Here is a 21,033-nt window from a genome sequence, read left to right on the forward strand (position 1 = left end):
CAACAAAAGAACCACCAATGTGATGTGGGGAGCAATCATACTAAGGCAAAATTCAATGTTTATAATAATAAAAAATATATATTATTTTATATATTTATGTAGTGAACATTTTTTATCCCAGAAGACACACCAACAAACACACTAGATAGCAACAAACTAATTAGCTACCTTAGCTGTGCAACTTTAGTAAGAAATTTACCTCAGGAGCACAATTTAGTCACAAATTTACCTCAACGGTGCAATTCATGTCAGTAGTGCTATTTCAGTCAAAAATAGACCTAAGTAGTGCTACTCAAATCACATGTAAGAGTAACAAAAAAGGCAGAATTTTAGTAAACAAAAAAATACTTTCTCTCACCAAACAATATACTAGACCTGTTAAATTAAACAAGCAATTGTTCAGTATAAACAATTATTCAATTTCAGCTGAACAATTCTAGTTACCAAATATGTGGTGCATTTCTAGTGCCAACTGATCTAGCTAATGATCTCAAATGCATTTTAGCTTTACCGGTCTGTGGGCTGCAGTAGTCTGAGGTACGTGGAGAGAAGAGTCTGCAGCTCTTTACAGTATTCAGTCTCAGTCTGCAAAATGTTCTGGACCACCTGTAGAAGACAAACAACGAGAGGTCAGTTTAGATGTTTAGTAGTAGGCTGTATAATTTTCACAGCATTGCCTTTCGAATGAAATGCTATGGAGCTGGCAGACATGTGTCTACAGTTACGATGCTTAATACCAAACCACCAGAATAGAACAGTACCTGACCCCCATGCTCTAATGGCTAAATGTAATCTAATCCTTGAAACGGTATTCTAATATCTAGTGTCTCAAAACAGAAACAGAAACAAGATCTCTACAAATGTGCACACAATATGTCCAAATGTTTGTGGACACCCCTTCTAATCAATCATTTAACTAAGCAAGCTTCACCTACTGCTGCTACAGAGGTGCTAATGCATTTACACAGCTTGTATAGTACCTGTAGAGAAGAACTGCCAATATAATAGAAATCTCTAGAGCACAAACATAAGCCGATTGTCATATACATTTTTAGTTTAATACTATATTCCCCCCCCCCAAACTATAGCAATAACAATTTTTCGGAGCTGTGGATCAATTCCATCCATCTCTTTCTGCTTGAATAGTTGCTGTTTGCTGTTGTTTTTCTATTTTACTCGCTCATATTGCAAGGAACAGCAACAGGAGCTCCTAAAATAAAGTGCTGTTCTCATTTTGCTATTTTGCTAATTGGTTAGCGTTAGCCAGCAAGCTGCACCACTATGATTCTTCAGTGGTGCTGTTTTACACAGAACTCAGATGCAGTGCCTCTAGCGGTATGGTGGTATGTAAAAAATGCATACCAGTTTTAATTTCCTGCTAAGCAAAAGACCACCCAGCACTATTTCTTAATAATACCACTAATTTCAGAAGAAACAAAAGATGGTGTCCCAATATGTTTGCCCATATAATGTATGCATGCGTCAACCAAACTAATGTCAGGCCAAGCTTCGTCTCTGTCTCTGTCCTGACTGACAGTTCAATTACAGACAGGGTCCACAGAGGCCATTACCTCTAAAGCAATTACAACATGGAGAAGAGAACCATCGTCTTTTCCTTAACCGAGAAAGAGAGAGAGGGAGGGATGACAGAATCAGGTCAATTACACTGGAAAAAGTCTCAATTCTGCCTTCTCCAACTTCTGTAAGACCCACATTAGAAGAAAGGCAGACTGGGGATAGATAAGCTGCTTTCAGTATTTCAGGCTTTAATGTATTTTCTTTAAAGCCCATTCATCCTCAAAGAACAGTAGCAGAGATGTGAGAGCATCAGGAATGACCTTGTGCAGAACACAGCCCTACTACTCACTTCATTTACAAATAATATTTATGTTTACAGCTGTAAGATGTAAACAGGAAAAAACAAATACAAAAAGTTGTTACAAATGCTCATACCAGTTGGTTATGAGTTCTCATAACGATTGGTTACAAATGCTCACAACGGATGGTTTTTCATTCTCAGAAAGATGTTACAAATGCTCACACAACCAGTTGGTTATTAAAGGGATAGTTCGGTATTTTTGACATGAGTCTGTATGGCATCATCATAACCAGTGTCGTGCATCCACACTGACTTACCCCCCACAGCGTCCTGTGAGCCGAGTTCTTGTCCAGTTTAGGTCAAAGCGAAAGTAGTCCGGCATGTTTGCTGGGGTCAGGAAAATAACTCCTTTTTCTTCCCAAAGCAGTACGTGTTCAAAAGAGTGATTTATTTACATCACAAAAAACTAACCCTGCAAAAGTCACGCCTCGTAAATCACTTGGGTCCTACTTTCTCTCATTTCGTATCAGTGCGCGTCATTCTGACAGCGAGCTGCGCACGCGTCAACTTGTTCTGTGTTTTGGCAGTGCTTAGCAGCTGTGTTCAGACTAGCAACGCAAACGAGCTAACTTTAGGGAGAAGTCTATTGGCTTTTATAAGCTTTGTAAACACACATATATATATATATATATAGCTAGGTGTGTGTGTGTGTGTTAAAATGGTGCGGACTTGTGACTATCCAGGCTGTAGCAACAAAGATGTGGCTGATTCTCCGCAGAGTTTTCATCGTTTTCCTGTGACTGATGTTGCTCTGAGGAAACTTTGGGTACTAGCGCTGGGCATCCATGTGGACACAAAAGTGGAAAAAATAAAAAAGCTTCGTGTTTGCAGTGCGCACTTCAGCGATGATGACTTTTTATCCACATGTCCTGGACAACGACAGATGAAGAAACGGATTCTGAAGAAATCTGCTGTCCCTGCACCCCAGGTAAATAAAACTGTAGCCTACCAATGTTCTCTACAGCATTCGCTCATAGCGTAAAAAAGTTCTCAACACACCAGCATTCAGGAGTGCAGGGAAGTCACTGTTGTTTGTGATGCAAGCAGCTGCCCCGCTGACATCCTCATCAAATGATAGGTCTTGCATCTCGGGCATAACTAAGTCCCACTCGTGGCAACAGTAGCATTCCACCTCGGTCTGCATTATTTCGCACTTGAAACAAGTGCACCAGGATTTGTCGGCCACCCTGGGTATCGCAGCTCCAGCAGTGGCTCCAGTTTCATCTTCCACCACTTCTCTGTCCACCCTCTCTCTTTCTGCCCGATCTAATTCCATTTGGCGAAGTTCAACATCTGTATACTCGGGTTCATAAAGATATCCCCGTGGCTCTGAGCGGTGATCAATGTTTTCCTCGTCACTCTCGTAGTCAGACATGTTCTCGAGGCGAGAAGTAAACAAAGCGACCCAAACACGTAGGCTAGCTGTCAGGTTGCAGCGCTGCGCGCATTGATATGGAACGAGAGAAAGTAGGACCCAAGTGATTTACGAGGCGTGACTTTTGCAGGGTTAGTTTTTTGTGATGTAAATAAATCACTCTTTTGAACACGTACTGCTTTGGGAAGAAAAAGGAGTTATTTTCCTGACCCCAGCAAACATGCCGGACTACTTTCGCTTTGACCTAAACTGGACAAGAACTCGGCTCACAGGACGCTGTGGGGGGTAAGTCAGTGTGGATGCACGACACTGGTTATGATGATGCCATACAGACTCATGTCAAAAATACCGAACTATCCCTTTAATACTTTTAACTGTTGGTTACAAATATTCACAAGGTTGGTTGCAAATCATTGCTGTCCAATGAAAAACAAGTATCTTTATTTTTGTCAATGTTTAGTTTACTAGATAATTTAAACAGACAAACTGTCCCTTACACTGTGCCGAAATTTCTTGATTAATGGACCAATAAAAATATTTTTAAATGACCTGAAATAAACTCTTTTTACAGTGACAAAATGCTTATGACTAATGGTAACTCTTTTAACTTGTTACAAATACTCCTAACTGGTGGTTTCAAATACTAATAAGCATTTAGTTTAGAAATGCTTACAAGTATTGGAAACAATATTTAGAATGGTCAGTTACACCTGTCCATACCGTCTGGTTACAAATGCTCATAGCGTCTAGTCACAAATACTCATAACAATTGCTTAGAAATGTAACTGGTTACAAATGTTCAGAAGAGTTGGTTACGAATATTCAGACCTCAGTTTGGTTACAAAAACGTTTAAAACATTTTATAATAAAATTAACGTAACATGATTGTTTTCGTAAAAACAATACATGTGTAAATTATGTTATAAACACTAAGAAAAATATTTGATAAATTCAATATACTGAATGTATTACATATTGTGTTAATATCTTTGGCCAATTAGACCAAAATTTGCTCAGTACTGCAGTCAGGTCAGAGGATGGACAGTCACTATCGACTAGTATAACTAAAGGCACAAAACCTGACTCATCTAACACACATACACTCACAATACAAAGCCAGACATCCACAGGCCCCAGGCACAGCTGTCCTAACGGTCAGTGAGACGGAAACAATGACCTACATTAGCACACCGCTCTCAGACAAAGCAATTAAAAATCAGCCACACATGGGACATGAGGAAATGTGCATACTATTCATATCTGATTTACACTTATATAAAACAATCCAGAGTTTTTCTATAATCAGAATAATACATTATTTCAACCTTAGTCACTATCTCATATATAAAACCCCCGAGAACACCAACAGCTTATCCTGGAGTGAAGGGAGTTCAATAGAGCAGTAGGCCATGAACTTATAAACTCATTCAGAGACACACACACACACACACAGACACACACACACACACACAGAGCTCAGTCATTAAGCATGTAGCTCGGATAAACAAAAACAGTGCAATTCTATTGGAGAAAACGCCATGCAAGCACTCTTTTTCTGGATGCTTTGCCGAAGTCAGATTAACTGCACATTTGTGGACACACTCAAACTCAATCTGACTGTCTAAATCTAAATTAAAGCTTTAAATGTGTAATGTAATAAGAATTTCTTGATGTTAACTAGACCTGCAAGCACAAATCATGAATGCTTCACATATACTGCATGCATATGTGCGTTCTCAAAAATTTATGCGACACATACAAAAACATGTCTGCATTCTATGCCGGCATTTGGATGCCTTGAATTTAGGGGCAGGCGATATGGCCCTAAAATAATAATGATATTGCATGGTATTTTTGCACAAATTATATTCTTGGGAATATGACAAAACACTGAATAAGAAAAAACAATTATATTTCAAGAATACACTACTGCAACATCTATTCTTGCATACAATATGATATGGCACACCCCTAACTGACATATAAAAAAAATAAAAAATACAAGAATTTTCATCAGATTTGTAACAAAATCAATGATCCAGAATGTCATGATAATAATAATAATGCACTTCATCTCTCTCCATATATCCATGATTAATTAAATGATACTGAACAGATATAATCTGCCTCTAGTAAATATATAATAAAAATTCAGAACAATGTCAATTTTCCTTTTACTAAAAACAGCAAAAAAAAAATAGTACCCTGATGTGATGATTAATGATATTGGCACGATATTTCAAGGTATATTATCGTTTATGATGTTCAAAAATGTTGGCGATATTGTAACGCACAATACAATATGGAACACCCCTACATGAAGAATTTTTGAAGAATGGCTTCTAAAAATATAGCATCAAAATATTCAAATATACACAATATTAATCAGAAACTGGTTCTAATAATAAAAAGTAAATACTAGATTAATTTTTAATTTATTACTATATTTTATAACACTGATTTTTAAACAGCTTTACCAACTTCAGAAACCACAAGTTAACAGCACACCTGATACAAGCCACCAAATTGCTTCACTGAGTGTTTTGGTTGGTTTAACACTTAAATTACTATATCATTCCTTATGTGTTCCTTCATAGCCAGAATGAATACAGTATTCAATTACAATGTAAATGGGGGGGCTGAATGAGAAGATGTGTCCAAACTTTTGACAGGTACTGTATGCTATTGTTTACATATACTTATATATTTTGGCTTTCAAGCTAAATTGAGGGAACTTACACTGGTTTCTCCTGCATTTGAGGAAGTAACTAATGTCTACAGGGAAGGATGGATGGATGTACAGCTCAACCAGTCCCACAAGCGTGTCTAAAACTACAGCAAGAGCTGTATAATTTGCCCATCATATCCCATGGTGACCTAATTTGCGGTCTGCCCATTTCACCGTAACACCACACTCGGCGCTCTTACCAGGTTATAGTAGGTCTTGGTAACAGCATTAGTCTCAAAGCCTTTGGGCGGACTCTTCTGCGTCCCAGACTTGGGGGAGATGGGCTTGTCTGCAAAGCAGAGAGAAAGAGAGAGAGAGAGAGAGAGAGAGAGAAAGAAAGAGAGAGAGAAAGAGAGAGAGAGAGAGAGAGAGAGAGAGAGAAATATAAGAAAATAGGTCACATACTCCATCCAGCATCTGGACTTATTTTGCTTCTATTATATTAAATATTATATGTAAGCTTGTCCTGAAGGGCAAGATGAAGAGAAAGAACATTAGACAGCAGGGTAGCTCAGTTCACAGGGGTCCATCACCCAGCATGCCTCTCTTCCAGCTCAAATATCCAAAAGGTACCGGAGAAAACACTAGCTGGTGTGCTTGTTTAAAACACTGTGGGGGTACATTATGAAATGTTTCATGTGGAAGGGAAATTTCCTTGGGAAGGCGGGAGGACATGAAAGATAAAACAGAACATTCTGAAAGTTTCATGAAAACGTGGCTACAGGGATCACTACTCGGGCTGGAATTGGAGCAGAATTTGGACTTTTATACTGAGGCTGGGTCCAGAAATGCTAAATAAATAAAAAAAAAGTCATTATTTCAGTAAATAATTTAGATGTGGCCTCATTTAAAAACTTCCAAGTTTAAGAAGTAAAGATGTGTCGCTATAACGCACAATATACACAAAAAACTACACTGTAATGCCACCAGGCCCGTTGCAACAAGGCAAGCAAACCAATCAATTGTTCATAATCACTTATTATGAACTGAATGCAATGACGTACTGTGTGAGAGACCCTTAAATTCTATAATGGGCAATGCAGGAAAGTCAAACAACACTTTTCAAAATATCCCTCCCACTAGTTGCTTACCAGCCAGCCAGGTTTGTGATTCCTGCAACAGGCAAAATATGAAACGTCATGACTACTTGCTTCTCTCTTGTACCCACACATCTCTTGGTGCAGCTGTGCAGCTAAAGCTGCAAAAACAGCAAAAACAAACCACCTGGCCTTTTTTCACTTCCTCGACCTGAGCATGTACCTCAGACCAGCTGTTTAATCTCCAATCCAGCAAAAGATGCTCCACATATGAGCTGCTAACTCATCCATTTCCCTCTATAAAGCTACGAGTTGTCTCTTAAATGACGTTTTTGTTGTTGGTGAAAAAGGGGTCATTTATACACGTATCAATGTGCACATTTGAGCCAGCATTTCAGGGACAGATTTGTTCACATTTCACACAGATACAGGTCACTTACATTTGTGAATGAATGTGAACCGTCAAGATTTATCTTACCAGCATATGAACAGTTCTCTCAAAGAGATTTATCGGTCTGGAAGGCACATGAACACGTGAGGGTTTGCTTTGTGCTTGAAATAGGTTTTATATAAAAGTTCCTATGCACAACTGGTGACATGCTTCAGGCTTAGCTTGCTAATGAAAGAAAGAAGACCGGTTTATTATATATTGTGTATAGCAACTGAGACTGTGTTTACTATTCTCAGTTTTAAAATAAAAGTGTAGTTCAGCCAAAACAGTCCAGACATTTTAATATTACTGCATATAAATTCTTTTTTGTATCTGTTTACTTCAAGCATGTATTTGCTCCATGGTAAGCTTCCTATTTTCAGTCCCCTTTCTAACATGTAGGGGGGACCGAATTCCACAAATATGTCTGAACAAAGACAGCAGAGTGTCAGACAGAGCCGTGCCATATTAAGCAGGAGGGAAATAGTGCTTGCTGGCTGCGGCACTTCCTGCCTTTGTTTGTGGATGGGGTTTCCTTCCTGATTGAGCTGGGGTGCGCAGGCTGTGATGTCATCGGGAAGATTCCCCATTCAACTGAGCAGGTGTGGACAGAGTGCAATAAATTTGTATGTGAGCATAAGTAGATACTTCACTGTAGTATTTCATTGTGAAGATATGCCATCTATAGTCTGTCTATCTACTTCAGTATCGAAATACATGCTTTTGCTAGTTAATCCATAGAAAATCAGTTTCCTAGACAGGGTTTAAGACTTGCATAGGACTAAACAGCATTTCGAATGGAGGTTTTCCATTGAAAGGAAATTAAAATCCTGTCCCCGAAACCAAACCTTAGTGTGGTTAAAGTAAATGTATGATTGTATTGAATACCAAGCCCCTGTGGGGTGGGGCACTACCCAGTAGAGCACTATCTAGTATGAGCTATTTACAGACATACCAGAAAAAATAAAAGTAATTTTGCTATCACAGATCTTCCTTAATATTCTAATAAAGAATTTCTATTTATAAGCCCTGCATGACTGTAGTCATATCCTTTATATAAGCCTCTATCTATTTGAGCACTCCGGTTTATGACAGCTCAGAGCCACTCTAGGCTTTACACTGACTCTGCCTCTCTTGCCGCGGAAGCTTTAATCTATTTAAGCTTTAATCGCCCTTTTAATGCACAATTCCTCGCTCAGAGGGAGCTTTACACTGCATGACTCATAAAAGCCACTTCAAGTGGGGTTCCAGCACACCCTGCCATATCTCACCAGTGTCAGACTGACAGATTTTAAACTGCATGAAGTAAAAGCTCTCATAACCATCTTCTAGCCTTTAATGAGCCAATCAGGAAATGCTGGGACTCACAGGTGAAAAATTAGTAGTGAATACACACGCTGGTGGGTTCTTTCAATAGGACAATACATGTCCACATACCGCTGCAACCTACACAGCTTGCACTGCAGACACAGATGCTATGTCATAATCTTGTCTCATTTTCTGATAGAAAACATATGGGATGCTATTGGACATGATATTAACATGATATCACCCCTACCATAAAATTTGCAAGGACATGTGTGAGAATGTTTAAGCAGCATGGGAAGTATTATTGCACGACTATATTAGGAACCTGTGCTTCCTCTACCTCTACTAACTTCTTCCCGAAACATCTGGCATGTTGCTTTGCACACTACTTCTGTATGTACCGAAGATCTTTTGAGAGATATTATTGGGATTATACCACAGGTCCATTAACGCTGTTAATAGAATACAATCTGTTTGGTTATAAACACTCCGCAAGTTAAAATAGTTCCATTGCTGCTTTGTTTGTAGCTGCGCTGTTTGGTTTGTAAGCGCTGCATTGTTTATAGGTTACCTGTATGTTACCTTCAGTTACAGTGCATTACCGGCTGTTAACGGCGATCATAGAATGCCTCTGAGCCAATCAAATTGCATGGTCGGAACTAACTGTGATATAATAAATCAATAAACATCAGTCCTTATGTTGAAATAATGTATTGTTCCTGGTAACATATATCTTTCAAATAGCATGGCAATTTGACACTACCTTATGGGGTTAATATTTTATTATTTTTTTAAGTATATGTAAAGGGAATCTGAGGGGGAGAGAAAAAGAGGTGTTGATAAATTTATATCAGGTTGCGTTTACTACATAATTTTTAATAGCCATTAGCCACTGTGGAATGTAGTGCACAACACGTAAACAGAGGTTTGAAAACAGTCAGTTGAACTCAGTGATCACATGGAAGTGTTAATATTTTGGCTCAAGCCAAGAGACTCACCACTTCCTTTGACCTCCTTGACATAGTTGCTAGGGAACCAGCCGGTCCTGCCGTTAAACGTCCCTTCCCACCAGCCGCCATCTTCCTGCCGCGTCACCTGGATGATGTCACCCTTGTTGAAGCATAATTCGTCCTCGTTGTTCTGCTGGAAATTAAACCGTGCCTTCACCAGCAACTGAGCCGAACTGTTGTCCGACATGTCCTGCTATGCATGTGTATGAGAGAGAGAGAGAGAGAGAGAGAGAGAGAACAAGAGAGAAAAAGAGAGAGCGAGAGAGACAAAGAATAAATGAGACACACAGAGAGAAAGAGAAGAGAGAGACATTTATAGAGTTTTTTTATTCATGTCAGTGCAGTGCTAAGAAAGACCCATCACCCAAATAATAATTTCTGATCTGTGGTAGGGGTGGGACAAAATATTGATATGTCGATATATTGTATGATATAGGTCGCAACCTACGTTTTCAATACATTGTGTCAAATATCTTTATTTTTATCAAAACATGTGTGCTTGGCTCGGAGTGGTCTAGAGGGCTAAGCGCTGCCACTATGATCAGGAGATCGCCGAAGATCTTGTACTTGCCATCGGCTACCAGAGCCCTGAGAGAGCACAATTGGCCTTGCTCCCCCTGGGGGGGTAGATGGCGTTCTCATCCCTCATCACTCCAAAGGGTAATGTCCGCAGCACAATGTGTCTGTGAGCTGATGTGTATATATTATGTGAAAGGAAGATAATTAGAAAGAATACAGAGAAACAGACACAGAAATAAGTCTGTAATTACAGAACTACACAATCTTCAATAGGAGCTGTAGGTTTTTGGAAAACCCACCCAAATAATTTACTATCTTTACTAGAAAGTGGTTGTGCTGAAACTGGTTTTAGACCCGACACAGAAGCAGAATTTGATCCTTTGAATTGAAATTGATTTGGTACTGATATGGCTAGGGTAAATTTCTCAGTACTTTTACAGTACTTTAGCATGCTACTAATTCAAGTACTCACCAGACTGCGGTACTGGTTGTGCAGTGTTCTTGATGTTCTTCGGTGGGAGGCCTGAGTATTGAGGGAATCAAAAGACTTGATCCGCAGACAGGAGGACTGCCGCAAACATACAGAGTCACCAATATCTACACACAGACACACAAAGGCAACAAAAAAAAAAAAAGTTTTGAATCTATTCTTATTAATTAGTTGTTAAAACTACTCTGGAAACTCACAGTCTGAAAAACGCAATATGCAAACAGATTGTACCAAAAACCAATAAAAAATAAGCTCAGACTAAACTCATCTAAGATCTCAGTATGAATGTAATGTATATATTCAACTCAGAGTAGTTGAGTCATGTTTGGAAATATATATATATATATATATATATATTTCCAAACATGACTCAACTACTCTGAGTTGAATATATACTTTACATTCATTTTCTTTTGTAAAAAAAAAATATTAAAAAACCTACTCAAACTTGCATACCTTACCTGCAGTTGCTTTGTTGAGTGCTACCAAACAATTCAGAACCTTGGTGAAGTTCTGGCCCTGGAACAGGTCATCAGGTTCAAACGTCTAAACACAAAAAAGAGGGGGAAAAACAGTTTCAAACTGACCTCCTTCAAACCGCCTTCTATTCTTCTAACAAACAAATCAGAGAAAAGTGAAAACCCACAAGATTTTTTTAGTTTTTTAGTTCTGAACAAACTGCAACACACAACTACCAATAGTGATACACATTTTAATACAAGATTACATTTCATATTAAGTTTTTTTTATTTTCTAAATAATGTAACATCATCATTTGTTTATATTATATTTCCTAATATTTGTGTTGTGATTAATGACTTTTTAACCTTTGTTTTGAGTTATCTGACCAGTTGGAGGATGGTCCCAAGGCTTTTTCTTTCTCCAGCTTTGAGGTACTTTTTCCTTGCCTTCTCGCTTAGCGGAGGTTTTGTATTTTATATTCAGTGTTTTGTCTGATTCGCTGCCCTGTAAAGCTGCTTTGTGACATTAGTTGCAAAAAGCGCTATACAAATAAACGTGATTTGATTTGATTAAGGTCACATCATAAGGTTGAAATAAAGCACACATCATGCTTTATTAAAGGAGCAAAAATATACACAAATATGCTGATTTTAAATGCTTCTCAATAACTTTATTTATAGTAGACGATACTAGGAGTGGGCGATACGTATAGCGTCACATTAATGTCAAAAGCCGGGGGCGCAAAAATACCAGGTAAAAAAAAAATAACCAGCGGGTTTTAACATTTTGCGTTTGTAAATTAACTTCTTGCGAGCGCAAATGTGGAGCTCGAGAGCAAAAAAAATGGTAATTGTATTTGCGCTAAACAGAAAGTTGCTCTCTAGCTTCATTTTTCTCCTCTCGGGTGTTTTATTTTCCTCTTGTATTCACAGTTCTCCTCGCGTGCTGTGCAAATTACCTGCGGCTTTTGTTTCTGCTCGAGCGAGGCTTTTGCACTCGAGTTTTGAAAGAGGTAGTTTTGACAGGTTGGGGGCGGGGTCAGGATCAGTGAACGCTATTGGCTGATATCTCCAGGGTTTGTGACGAACCGCCTACCTCCAAGAGACTAAGGAGGGCGGAGAAAAAAGGACGGCAGAGTTAGCTAACTAGCTAGGCTAACATCCAAACAGCCCGCTCTCCCGCGCTGAGAGACTGGCTCTCGTTTAGCGTCTGAAGCTGAACGAGAGCCGGTCACTCCGGGCACTAAACTGAGGCTAACAGCGCGGGAGAGCGGGCTGTTTGGATTGTAGCATAGCCAGTTAGCTAACTCTGCCGTCCTTATTTCTCCACCCTCCTTAGGCTCTTGGGGGTAGGCGGTCCGTCACAAACCCTGGAGATATCAGCCAATAGCATTGGCTAAGGGATTCGATCCTGACCCCGCCCCCAACATGTCAAAACCACCTCTTTCAAAACTTGAGCGCAAAAGCCTCGTTCGAGCAAAAACAAAAGCTGCAGATAATTTGCATAGCGCGAGGAGAGCTATGAATTCGAGAGGAACATAAACACCCGAGAGGAGAAAAATTCCCTTTTTTTGCTCGTGAGCTTCACATTTGCGGTCGCGAGAAGTTAATTTACACACGCAAACTGTTAAAAACCGCTGGTAAATTTTTTTACACCTGGTATTTTTGCGCCCGACTTTTGACAATGATGTGACGCCATAGATATGGCCCTAAAATATTAATCAGGATATTGCATGGTATTTTTGCAATAACAATACTCTTGGCTATATGACAAAACATTGAAAACATAGGAAATAATATCTCAAAAACAAACACTCTACTGCAACAAAAAAATAAATTATATTATTGCACAGAATATGCTGAGATTTAAAAAAAAAAATAGAATGTTCATAAGATTATAACAGAGGTAAATGATCCAGGATGTCATGATACTAATAATGCACTCCAAATATCTCCATATATCCAGGAATTTAAGTAAAACGAGTTGTCCCCCTGTCACAGGGGGACGTAGGGCCCTCGCACAACAGCGCAAATCGTACCGGGCCAAACCGAGAAACCGGTAAAAGTAATTTTGAGGTCTTATTGAGTGTGCCAATTTTCAAGAGTTTTCTATCCTGTTAAACATGTGAAATATCCATTTAAAATACAGGTGGCGCTATGGCGCTGTTAAAATACATGTATTTGAAATTCTAATTCTACATCAAACAACAGCCTTGGATAAGCAGGCTGGTCAAATTTTGTGAGTTTTTCTCCGTTATAACCTCCTCAAAACACCTGGCATTACCTAGGTTTTCACCTCCTGTTTTGATGTGGGATCTCAAAAATTCAACCATCTGCCATTTCGTCCTCGTTTGAGATATCGACTATTCCTTCACAATTTATCATCAGATATGTTCAATGTTTATTTTTACCAAATACCAAGAGAATTCATCAAATTTGCTAGGAGTAGTTTGACAATGTACACAAAAAATGTGTGTAAAATGCAGATATTTCAAAATGGCCGACTTCCTGTTGGGCAGAGTCAGTCCTACCAATGCTGAAAATGTGTGTAATGATGTCTTTTGTGTTTTTGCCAAGTTTCATGAATTTTCAATAATCTGTTTTCTGACCATGTCATGGTTTCACTTTGGTTTAGTGTTGCGTCTCTAGTGACTCAATTGCTCGCCATTGGGTCACCATTTTACCGATCAACTAATCCTTTGGCAATTATCATCAAATATGTCTGTTGTTCATTTACAGCGAAACAAGAGGTAATCTGACAAAGACTTTAGGAGCAGTTTAAATTAGTTTGTGAAAAATTTGTAAAAATATTACAAATTCCAATATGGCCGACTTCCTGTTGGGCGGAGCTAATACAAGCCAATTGCAAATATGTGCAGGGTCATACTATCTACGATCCTACCAAAATTTGAGAAGATTAGACAAATTTTGACACATCCACAGCTAATTTATTAACCTTACAAATTAGGGGGCGCTGTAGAGTCTGCTAGCTATACATGAAAAAATTGTCAAAATATTTGTAAAGTGTTTTTAGGTCTTATGCAATCTGTCAATTTTCAAGAGGTTTTGAGCATTCCCATAATGTCAAATATGCATTGAAACCTAGGTGGCGCTATAGAGCCAATGAAATACGTATACAAGAAATTTTAATTTCAGATGACAGTACTGCTTAATTCAAGCAGGCCTGTAAATTTTCGAGAGTTTTCAACCTTTTTAACCTCCTCAAACACCTACTAACACCAGAATGTATTCACTTCCTGTTTTAACGGGGCATCTCAAGCAATTCAACTGTCCGCCATTTCGTCCTCGTTTAAGATATCGACTATTCCTTCGCAATTTACAATCAAGTATGTTAGCAGTTTATTACAGACAAATATCAAGAATATTCAACAAATTCCCTAGGAGGAGTTCGACAAAGTATGCAAAAAATGTGTGTAAAACACACTTTTTTCAAAATGGCCGACTTCCTGTTGGGCGGAGTCAGTCTTACCAATACTAAAAACGTGTCTTATGATGTCTCTTGTGTTTTTGCCAAGTTTCATGAATTTTCAATCATCTGTGTTATGACCGTGTCATGGTTTCACTTTTGTTTAGTGTTGCTTCTCCATTAAATTAATTGCCTGCCATTACGTCATCGTTTCAGCTATCGACTATTCCTTCGCAATTTATCACCACGTATGTCTGGAGCCTACCCACGCCCAATTTAGAGATAATCTGACAAAGACTCTAGGAGGAGTTTGAATGAGTTCGTGAAAAATGTGTAAAAATTCCACAAATTTCAAAATGGCCGACTTCCTGTTGGGCGGAGCTAATACCAGCCAATGGGTAATATGTGCGGGATGATACTCTCTATGTTGTTGCCAAAAATCGAGAATATTGGAGAAATTTTGAGACAGCTACAGCTAATTTAATGGCCTAAATAAAATAGGGGGCGCTGTAGAGTCATCTAGCTACACATGAGAAAAACGACAAAATATTTCTAAATCATTTCAAAGACTTATTGAATCTGCCAATTATCAAGAGGCTTAGAGCTTTTTATAAATGTGATATAAAATAGGTGGCGCTAGAGAGCTGATGAAACACGAATTTACGAAATTCCAACTGAAGGTCAAAGTTTGGCCTAAGCTAAATAGCTCTGTAAAATTTTAGGAGTTTTCAAACATCTTAACCCCTCCGAAACCCAGCGGGAAACTTTTTATTTTGCAACTTCCTGTCAAAATGGCCGACTTCCTGTTGGGCGGAGTCAAATAAATCAAATTGATCCTTGTTCTTTATGAGGAGGTCAATGAGCGTACCAAAGTTGGTGTACATTGGACAAACTTCATCCCAGCCACTGCCTACGTTTGGGGGCGCTATAGAGCTCCTGAACCACGCCTTAGTCCAGCCTCTATGGAACTTTAAAATTTTCGCCGAGCTTGAGGCCTGTGCCAAAATGCGTGAGTTTTCGAGTATCGGAAATGCCTCAAAAATGGACGCAAAGAGGCAGAATAATAATAATAATAATAACGAGTTGTCCCCCTGTCACAGGGGGACGTAGGGCCCTCGCACAACAGCGCAAATCGTACCGGGCCAAACCGAGAATCCGGTAAAAGTAATTTTGAGGTCTTATTGAGTGTGCCAATTTTCAAGAGTTTTCTATCCTGTTAAACATGTGAAATATCCATTTAAAATACAGGTGGCGCTATGGCGCTGTTAAAATACATGTATATGAAATTCTAATTCTACATCAAACAACAGCCTTAGATAAGCAGGCTGGTCAAATTTTGTGAGTTTTTCTCCGTTATAACCTCCTCAAAACACCTGGCATTACCTAGGTTTTCACCTCCTGTTTTGATGTGGGATCTCAAAAATTCAACCATCTGCCATTTCGTCCTCGTTTGAGATATCGACTATTCCTTCACAATTTATCATCAGATATGTTCAATGTTTATTTTTACCAAATACCAAGAGAATTCATCAAATTTGCTAGGAGTAGTTTGACAATGTACACAAAAAATGTGTGTAAAATGCAGATATTTCAAAATGGCCGACTTCCTGTTGGGCGGAGTCAGTCCTACCAATGCTGAAAATGTGTGTAATGATGTCTTTTGTGTTTTTGCCAAGTTTCATGAATTTTCAATAATCTGTTTTCTGACCATGTCATGGTTTCACTTTGGTTTAGTGTTGCGTCTCTAGTGACTCAATTGCTCGCCATTGGGTCACCGTTTTACCGATCAACTAATCCTTTGGCAGTTATCATCAAATATGTCTGTTGTTCATTTACAGCGAAACAAGAGGTAATCTGACAAAGACTTTAGGAGCAGTTTAAATGAGTTTGTGAAAAATGTGTAAAAATATTACAAATTCCAATATGGCCGACTTCCTGTTGGGCGGAGCTAATACAAGCCAATTGCAAATATGTGCAGGGTCATACTATCTACGATCCTACCAAAATTTGAGAAGATTAGACAAATTTTGACACATCCACAGCTAATTTATTAAATGAACAAATTAGGGGGCGCTGTAGAGTCCGCTAGCTATACATGAAAAAATTGTCAAAATATTTGTAAAGTGTTTTTAGGTCTTATGCAATCTGTCAATTTTCAAGAGGTTTTGAGCATTCCCGTAATGTCAAATATGCATTGAAACCTAGGTGGCGCTATAGAGCCAATGAAATACGTATACAAGAAATTTTAATTTCAGATTAAACTACTGCTTAAATCAAGCAGGCCTGTAAATTTTCGAGAGTTTTCAACCTTTTTAACCTCCTCAAACACCTACTAACACCAGAATGTATTCACTTCCTGTTTTAACGGGGCATCTCAAGCAATTCAACTGTCCGCCATTTCGTCCTCGTTTAAGATATCGACTATTCCTTCGCAATTTACAATTAAGTATGTTAGCAGTTTATTACAGACAAATATCAAGAGTATTCAACAAATTCCCTAGGAGGAGTTCGACAAAGTATGCAAAAAATGTGTGTAAAACACACTTTTTTCAAAATGGCCGACTTCCTGTTGGGCGGAGTCAGTCTTACCAATACTAAAAACGTGTCTTATGATGTCTCTTGTGTTTTTGCCAAGTTTCATGAATTTTCAATCATCTGTGTTATGACCGTGTCATGGTTTCACTTTTGTTTAGTGTTGCTTCTCCATTAAATTAATTGCCTGCCATTACGTTATCGTTTCAGCTATCGACTATTCCTTCGCAATTTATCACCACGTATGTCTGGAGCCTACCCACGCCCAATTTAGAGATAATCTGACAAAGACTCTAGGAGGAGTTTGAATGAGTTCGTGAAAAATGTGTAAAAATTCCACAAATTTCAAAATGGCCGACTTCCTGTTGGGCAGAGCTAGTACAAGCCAATGGGTAATATGTGCGGGATGATAGTTTCTATGTTGTTGCCAAAAATCGAGAATATTGGAGAAATTTTGAGACAGCTACAGCTAATTTAATGGCCTAAACAAAATAGGGGGCGCTGTAGAGTCCTCTAGCTACACATGAGAAAAACGACAAAATATTCCTAAATCATTTCAAAGACTTATTGAATCTGCCAATTATCAAGAGGCTGAGAGCTTTTCATAAATATGATATAAAATAGGTGGCGCTAGAGAGCTGATGAAAGACGAATTTACGAAATTCCAACTTACGGTCAAAGTATGGCCTAAGCCAAATAGCTCTGTAAAGTTTTAGGAGTTTTTAAACATCCTAATCCCTCCGAAACCCAGCGGGAAACTTTTTATTTTGCAACTTCCTGTCAAAATGGCCGACTTCCTGTTGGGCGGAGTCAAATAAAACCTAGTGATTCTTGTTGTTTATGAGGAGGTCAATGAGCGTACCAAAGTTGGTGCACGTTGGACAAACTTCATCCCGGCCACTGCCGACGTTTGGGGGCGCTATAGAGCTCCTGAACAACGCCAAAGTCCAGCCTCTATGGAACTTTAAAATTTTCGCCGAGCTTGAGGTCTGTGCCAAAATGCGTGAGTTTTCGAGTATCGGAAATGCCTCAAAAATGGACGCAAAGAGGCAGAATAATAATAATAATAATAATAATAATAAACGGACCAAAAACAATAGGGCTTTGCACCTCCGGTGCAGGCTTCGCCTGCGCCTTCGGTGCTCGGGCCCTAATAATAATAATAACGAGTTGTCCCCCTGTCACAGGGGGACGTAGGGCCCTCGCACAACAGCGCAAATCGTACCGGGCCAAACCGAGAAACCGGTAAAAGTAATTTTGAGGTCTTATTGAGCGTGCCAATTTTCAAGAGTTTTCTATCCTGTTAAACATGTGAAATATCCATTTAAAATACAGGTGGCGCTATGGCGCTGTTAAAATACATGTATTTGAAATTCTAATTCTACATCAAACAACAGCCTTAGATAAGCAGGCTGGTCAAATTTTGTGAGTTTTTCTCCGTTATAACCTCCTCAAAACACCTGGCATTACCTAGGTTTTGACCTCCTGTTTTGATGTGGGATCTCAAAAATTCAACCATCTGCCATTTCGTCCTCGTTTGAGATATCGACTATTCCTTCACAATTTATCATCAGATATGTTCAATGTTTATTTTTACCAAATACCAAGAGAATTCATCAAATTTGCTAGGAGTAGTTTGACAATGTACACAAAAAATGTGTGTAAAATGCAGATATTTCAAAATGGCCGACTTCCTGTTGGGCGGAGTCAGTCCTACCAATGCTGAAAATGTGTGTAATGATGTCTTTTGTGTTTTTGCCAAGTTTCATGAATTTTCAATAATCTGTTTTCTGACCATGTCATGGTTTCACTTTGGTTTAGTGTTGCGTCTCTAGTGACTCAATTGCTCGCCATTGGGTCACCGTTTTACCGATCAACTAATCCTTTGGCAATTATCATCAAATATGTCTGTTGTTCATTTACAGCGAAATAAGAGGTAATCTGACAAAGACTTTAGGAGCAGTTTAAATTAGTTTGTGAAAAATTTGTAAAAATATTACACATTCCAATATGGCCGACTTCCTGTTGGGCGGAGCTAATACAAGCCAATTGCAAATATGTGCAGGGTCATACTATCTACGATCCTACCAAAATTTGAGAAGATTAGACAAATTTTGACACATCCACAGCTAATTTATTAAACAAACGAATTAGGGGGCGCTGTAGAGTCTGCTAGCTATACATGAAAAAATTATCACAATATTTGTAAAGTGTTTTAAGGTCTTATAGAATCTGACAATTTTCAAGAGTTTTTGAGCATTCCCGTAATGTCAAATATGCATTGAAACCTAGGTGGCGCTATAGAGCCAATGAAATACGTATATATGAAATTTGAATTTTTGATCCAAGTACCACTTAAATCAAGCAGGCCTGTAAAGTTTCGAGAGTTTTCAACCTTTTTAACCTCCTCAAACACCTACCAACACCAGAATGTATTCACTTCCTGTTTTAATGAGGTATCTCCAGCAACTCAACTGTCCGCCATTTCGTCGCCGTTTAAGATATCGACTATTCCTTCGCAATTTATCATCAGGTGTGTTAGTAGTTTATTACTGACAAATATCAAGAGTATTCAACAAATTCCCTAGGAGGAGTTTGACAAAGTATGCAAAAAATGTGTGTAAAATGCACTTATTTCAAAATGGCCGACTTCCTGTTGGGCGGATTCAGTCTTACGAATACTAAAAACGTGTCTTATGATGTCTCTTGTGTTTTTGCCAAGTTTCATGAATTTTCAATCATCTGTGTTATGACCGTGTCATGGTTTCACTTTTGTTTAGTGTTGCGTCTCCATTAAATTAATTGCCTGCCATTACATCATCGTTTCAGCTATCGACTATTCCTTCGCAATTTATCACCATGTTTGTCTGGAGCCTACCCACGCCCAATTTAGAGATAATCTGACAAAGACTCTAGGAGGAGTTTGAATGAGTTCGTGAAAAATGTGTAAAAATTCCACAAATTTCAAAATGGCCGACTTCCTGTTGGGCGGAGCTAATACCAGTCAATGGGTAATATGTGCGGGATGATACTTTCTATGTTGTTGCCAAAAATCGAGAATATTGGAGAAATTTTGAGACAGCTACAGCTAATTTAATGGCCTAAATAAAATAGGGGGCGCTGTAGAGTCATCTAGCTACACATGAGAAAAACGACAAAATATTTCTAAATCATTTCAAAGACTTATTGAATCTGCCAATTATCAAGAGGCTGAGAGCTTTTTATAAATGTGATATAAAATAGGTGGCGCTAGAGAGCTGATGAAACACGAATTTACGAAATTCCAACTTAAGGTCAAAGTTTGGCCTAAGCCAAATAGCTCTGTAAAATTTTAGGAGATTTCAAACATCTTAACCCCTCCGAAACTCAGCGGGAAACTTTTTATTTCGCAACTTCCTGTCAAAATGGCCGACTTCCTGTTGGGCGGAGTCAAATAAAACCAAGTGATTCTTGTTGTTTATGAGGAGGTCAATGAGCGTACCAAAGTTGGTGCACGTTGGACAAACTTCATCTCGGCCAATGCCGATGTTTGGTGGCGCTATAGAGCTCCTGAACCACGCCAAAGTCCAGCCTCTATGGAACTTTACAATTTTCGCCGAGTTTGAGGCCTGTGCCAAAATGCGTGAGTTTTCGAGTATCGGAAATGCCTCAAAAATGGACGCAAAGAGGCAGAATAATAATAATAATAATAATAATAATAACGAGTTGTCCCCCTGTCACAGGGGGACGTAGGGCCCTCGCACAACAGCGCAAATCGTACCGGGCCAAACCGAGAAACCGGTAAAAGTAATTTTGAGGTCTTATTGAGTGTGCCAATTTTCAAGAGTTTTCTATCCT

At 38.8% G+C, this 21,033-nt stretch overlaps 1 protein-coding gene across 18 annotated transcripts in view; it reads right to left on the reverse strand.

Moving 5' to 3' along the window:
* arhgef7b (Rho guanine nucleotide exchange factor (GEF) 7b) overlaps positions 1-21,033 on the reverse strand; it is a 72,009-nt gene that overhangs the window by 19,378 nt on the left and 31,598 nt on the right. For 16 of the 18 annotated variants that reach the window (XR_007427989.1, XR_007427991.1, XR_007427990.1 and 13 more), the window contains exons 3-7: positions 11,238-11,322; positions 10,759-10,883; positions 9,756-9,960; positions 6,183-6,271; positions 512-606 (exon numbers count right to left, since the gene is read on the reverse strand). Coding sequence is in view for 3 of the 18 variants with exons in the window: in XM_022674702.2 (XP_022530423.1) it covers positions 512-606; positions 6,183-6,271; positions 9,756-9,960; positions 10,759-10,883; positions 11,238-11,322 (599 nt within the window). In the remaining 15 variants the exon portion in view is untranslated. The remainder of the gene's footprint in view (positions 1-511; positions 607-6,182; positions 6,272-9,755; positions 9,961-10,758; positions 10,884-11,237; positions 11,323-21,033) is intronic. The other 2 variants (XM_022674701.2, XM_022674703.2) reach the window with 1 other exon arrangement.

The sequence above is a fragment of the Astyanax mexicanus genome, chromosome 21 (genome assembly GCF_023375975.1).
Source record: "Astyanax mexicanus isolate ESR-SI-001 chromosome 21, AstMex3_surface, whole genome shotgun sequence".
Taxonomy (NCBI): domain Eukaryota; kingdom Metazoa; phylum Chordata; class Actinopteri; order Characiformes; family Acestrorhamphidae; genus Astyanax; species Astyanax mexicanus.